Source organism: Arachis hypogaea, chromosome 12 (genome assembly GCF_003086295.3).
Source record: "Arachis hypogaea cultivar Tifrunner chromosome 12, arahy.Tifrunner.gnm2.J5K5, whole genome shotgun sequence".
Taxonomy (NCBI): Eukaryota; Viridiplantae; Streptophyta; class Magnoliopsida; order Fabales; family Fabaceae; genus Arachis; species Arachis hypogaea.
Window position 1 is genome coordinate 9,461,974 of NC_092047.1, and position 5,229 is coordinate 9,467,202.

General features: G+C 27.0%; 1 protein-coding gene across 1 annotated transcript; it reads left to right on the forward strand.

Moving 5' to 3' along the window:
- The first annotated feature begins 3,841 nt into the window (after nt 1-3,841).
- LOC112726739 (uncharacterized) lies at nt 3,842-4,770 on the forward strand. The gene has a single exon (XM_025776250.3). It carries the CDS (start codon nt 3,997-3,999, stop codon nt 4,693-4,695), a length of 699 nt encoding a protein of 232 aa, XP_025632035.1. The 5' UTR covers nt 3,842-3,996; the 3' UTR covers nt 4,696-4,770.
- The last annotated feature ends 459 nt before the right edge of the window (nt 4,771-5,229 follow it).

Consider the following 5,229-nt stretch of genomic DNA (forward strand, 5'->3'; position numbering starts at 1 on the left):
TTCCTTTTTTTTCCATCAACTCGAAGGGAATGTATTATTGCTGTAAATTTTCCCTCTTCCATTTCTTTCTTTCCTCTAAAAATCTTAAATTTGATTATTTGAAGTGTAAGGTTTTCAAAGAAAACATGCAATATATAATGTTTCTCTAATATACATGTTGAACCCACACAAAGTGCATATAGATAATGACAACAAAAAGATCGACCAAGTAAAGCATTCAGTTTGATGTACTTTTAAAGATGACATAAATGAAATGAGATCATCATCATAAATTGGATATTGAAATTCTTTAAAATGTAGGTCGATTGATCCCTAATGTGAGCTAAGGTTAAATCAATGTGGCTAGCTAGGTATTAATAAGGTATTATAGGATATTATTCCTCCTTAGTCCTTAGCTTAATTGTAGCATGGAACCCAAAATGGGGACCAATTAATTAATAAGAGGATCATGAATTTACCTTCCCTACCTTCCATAATAATTAAACTCGAAAAGGAATCATAGTAACATATATAGTACAAACTAGAAGTTATCCATCCACACACACGTTTATTAATTATAGTTATGTTAATGATATACACTTGTTGAACCTACCCCATTAAATGGTCAAAGGCCGTTTCATAGTTACTTAACTTCTTGTGCTTAGTTAAAATTCTTCCACCTTCCCATTTCTTATCCCTTTTGTTGCACATAGCCAAATTATTTTTAATTAGGTACATATATACAAACTTTGATTTAGGTAAATCTTCACCTAGCATTTTGTTCTTTATACTCCGTCCATCTTCAATTCCCACAGTTCTTTACCAGCACACCACCTAATTTCTCATTAATTATGGATTTCTCGCTAATTTAATTCTTGGTACACACGCATAATGAGAAACAAAATATCTTTTTCATTTTTGATATATTAAAAACTCAATACATTTGGATGTAAAATAGATTTAAATACATTAATTTTTAGGTAAACCACACAAAATGCACCCAAATAATTTTGTCGGACAAAAATACGTTATAATTTTGTTATCGACAAAAATATCCTCAAATAATTTTAAAATGGGACAAAAATGCCAAACATTAAATATGTATTATAAAAAATTACTTTAGAGATTAAATTTTTATATGATTTTTGGCAAACATGATTAAAAAAATCAGATATTTTATCTTTAAAATTTGGTGATTTTTCGCTAAGTATATATTTTTTTGGTGTTTTTTGTCAACAACCAATAATAATTTTTAAAAATCACAAAAAAAATATATACTTAGCGAAAAATCGCCAAATTTTAATAATAAAAATATCTTATTTTTTTAATTATGCTTACAAAAAATCGCATCAAAATTGAATCTCTAAAGCTTTTTTGAAAAAATACATATTTAATGTTAGATATTTTTATCGTGTTTTTAAATTATTTAAAGACATTTTTGTTGATAATAAAATTCGGATGCATTTTTGTAAGTGATAAATTATTCGGGTGCAATTTCAGTAATTTACCCTTCATTTTTTCTAAAATGACTATTGAATATAATAATTAAAAATTGTTAGACAATAATTTAGCTAAACATATTAAATCATATAATAATTTTTATTTATTGTCTTCATATAAAGACAAATTTATGTGAGTAATTACTAATATTTTAGTTTTTTTTATAATATGTCGTAAGTTAAGGATTAGTTTGTTGTATATTGAACCTCTATTATTTAAAATTTAATTTATTATAGACTAATAAATAATTATATATACGATGTGATATTTAAATTTTTAATATTTACTTAAGTGAACGAGTGAATTAATTATTTGACTAACATAAATTATTTATAATTACCGATTTTTTAATGTAACAAAAAAAAATCAAGAGATTAAACGCATATCATAGTTGACCATATGAGAATAAAAACTGGTCTTGGAGCAATGATTGGCCCACAATAATAGCATGTGCAGCAGCAGCAGCATGTGTATGTCAGCCATGTTTCGTGTTAGAAAGCAAATCCACCTCTCAACACTCTCAAACTAAACCCTTGCTCTGTCAATATTATTCGTAGGCTTTCAGCATAATACACACATATATTTAGTTAAATAATAAAAACATTATTAATTATTATTAACAATTATATAGAGATATATGCATATGATACATACATGTTGCTGTACCGTGATTAGAACAATTTGAGTTTTTATAGTTATTAGAACGGAATAGTGATATTAATGTGTGTTGCATTTGTTGTCTTCTTCCCTTGGTACCAAAACCAAGCCACGTGGGTTGGCTCAAGTGGTGAAACTCCAAGCATACCTCTTTTGAAAGAATTTAATTTCAACCAGAGATTCTAAGACAAGAGTCTTGATTCTATTGGTTATGCTACGCATGCATAACAACTGTACCTAAATTAAATAATAAGTATGTCTATGTGTATGTATATGGAATTGGAACTATCTCTACCAGAAGGCCAGATCAGTAGGTTAATTATATTAATTAATTAGTTAATTAAGACATATATACAATTTGGTCAAGTTGAAGAGGACATACCAACGAGCTCATGGTTTTTTAATTTTCGGTGAAGGGGAGCATTGATATTATGGTAGTATTTGTTTTTAGAAACTAAAATTAAGATTGAAAGATTGAAATTTATTATTATGTTTGGTGGTTAGTAATTGAAATTAAAATTTTAGTCTTTTTAATATCTTTAAAAAATAGAATTAAAAGGAATTTAAAATTTTTTAGATTGAAAATTAAAATTTTAATAATATTTTTTAAATTTTAATTCTATTTTTTAATTTTTATATTTATTTTAAATTAAAATAATATTTAGACATAATTCGATTTATTACAAACATAATATATAAATTTAATTTAGTTTTTATTTTTTAATATCTGTCTTTCATTTTCAATTTCTTTTTTAAATGTAATCTATACATATATGCTAAGCTAACTAATAATTGAATATTTTATAGTTAAAAGGGTATATATGTATTCATAACCAACAAGGGTAGAGAAATAAATAAAAGAAGATATTATATACATTATATAAGTCATACATAAAGTTGAAGGTATTGGTATTAGACGAATAATAAAAGAATTTATCAGGTCTCTGGTTAGCTGGATCCGCCACAAGCTAAGAGTGTGATAAATATATATAAGTCAGAGAGATCATGATGCATAGACCATTATATTCATGTAATTAAAATCATGATTGAAATCAATTCACATATATTATATTACCAATTAAAGGGCCTACCACTTATACATCAACTAACACACAATGAGGAGTTGTTCATTCTTAATAGGAGAAAACTGTGCAAACACATGGAAAATAGAAACGGAACGGATATGATAATAATAATAATAATAATAATGGAAATAATGTATTATATGAATAATGGTTAGAATTTAGACACTAGGGACGAAAGCACAAAGGACAAAGGTTAATAGTACCATCCAATATAATTAGTTATTCGATTAAAGATGTTTTTACGTAAATATTAAATAATTTAATTAAATATATTAAATTATTTAATAATTTTTAATTATTATATTTTAAAAATATTAATTATATATTAAAATTAATTATCAAAATTAATTAATTATATATTTATGTAAACATGTATAATTTAATTTATTTTTAATATACATTTTATATTTTAATATATATTTTATATAATAATTAATTTTAATATATATTTAATATAATTAATTATCTTTATATAAAGATATTTTTATTGAGTTTATTAAATTGCCACATGGGAAAGAAATAAAATAGCTGAATGTAGCACTGTTGTCTCTTTTTCAATGGAGCCCATATCCTTTGGTAATTACAATAACATATGCATTCCTTTTTCTTTTCTTCTTTATTTTCTTTTTCTTTTTTTCTTTATATCTTTTTCTTTTCCCACTCTCTCTCTCTCTCCCTCTCTTTGTATAAATGGTATTCCTTTTGAGAAGAAAAAAAAGCCAAACAAACATCGATCTATATCGATCTATACATATAGATCAGAGTCGAAGGCATCATGGAAGCCTCATTATCCCTCTCAATCTCTAATAATCTTCAAAATCAAAACATGGAAACCAGTAGTAATGATGCTCCTTCTCCTCATCAAGTAGAACACAACAACACAAGCACGACGAGTTCATCAACAGAAGAAGAAGAACCATTAGGAGGAAAATCAAAGAAGAAGAGGGAGAGAAGTAGTAGCAGTAGTAGTTGTAGTAGGGAGAGTGAGAAGCACGCGACATACAGGGGCGTGAGGATGAGAAACTGGGGGAAGTGGGTGTCAGAAATAAGGCAACCGAAAAAGAAAAACAGAATATGGTTAGGCACGTATCCAACTGCCGAAATGGCGGCAAGAGCGCATGACGTGGCAGCCTTGGCGATCAAAGGTGATTCCGCATTCCTCAACTTCCCTCAACTTGCATCTCTTCTTCCACGCCCTGCAACCACTTCGCCTAAAGATATCCAGGTTGCTGCTGCCATCGCCGCCAATGACACCGACTTTCAGTTTCATCAACCACCACCTTCTTCTTCTTCCTCCTCTTCATCTTCTTCTTCATCACAAGAACGTGATGACGATGGCGCATTGTTTGACTTGCCAGATCTTTTTCCTGCTGATGAGGATGGACTATGCTCCTATGCTTCATCGTCTTCTTCATCTTCATGGCAGTTCCGCATTGAGGATCCGTTGTTATTCTTCGCTTTCGACAACTACTAATACCTACATGCACCTTAGGTTTTTTTACCTTGTTATATTTAAATAAATAAATAATAAAATTAGATTTTCTTTTTCTATTGTGTTCTGTTGTCCAATTTTGTTCTAGAAATGAAATCCATCAAAGATATAATTATTCAAAAAAATATTATTTACATACTAAAATTAATCAGTAAAATTAATTATTATATATTTATTTATAAATATATATTAAATTTAATTTATTTTTAATATGTTATATTATATTAATAATTAATTTAATTATTTATATATTTTTTATTCATTTAAATTTTTTAAAAAATAAATTCTTAAATCATTCAAAATAGTTATTAGCAAACAAGCTTACTTAGGCGAGCATCCATCTCTCTCTTTCTCTCTCATGAATTTTTTATTTTTTATTAAAAATAACTTTGTAGGGAAGACTTTCTAGATTTGTCACTATTTTGGACTTAGTAACTTAGCATTTATACCAACAATAATATATTTCTAGCAATACAAAATATCTTAAAAAGTATTATTTCTAGTGTTTTAGAATAC

Excerpts from the sequence above, each read along its gene's own strand:
- LOC112726739 (XM_025776250.3), top strand. The coding sequence starts at position 3,997 with ATGGAAGCCTCATTATCCCTCTCAATCTCTAATAATCTTCAAAATCAA.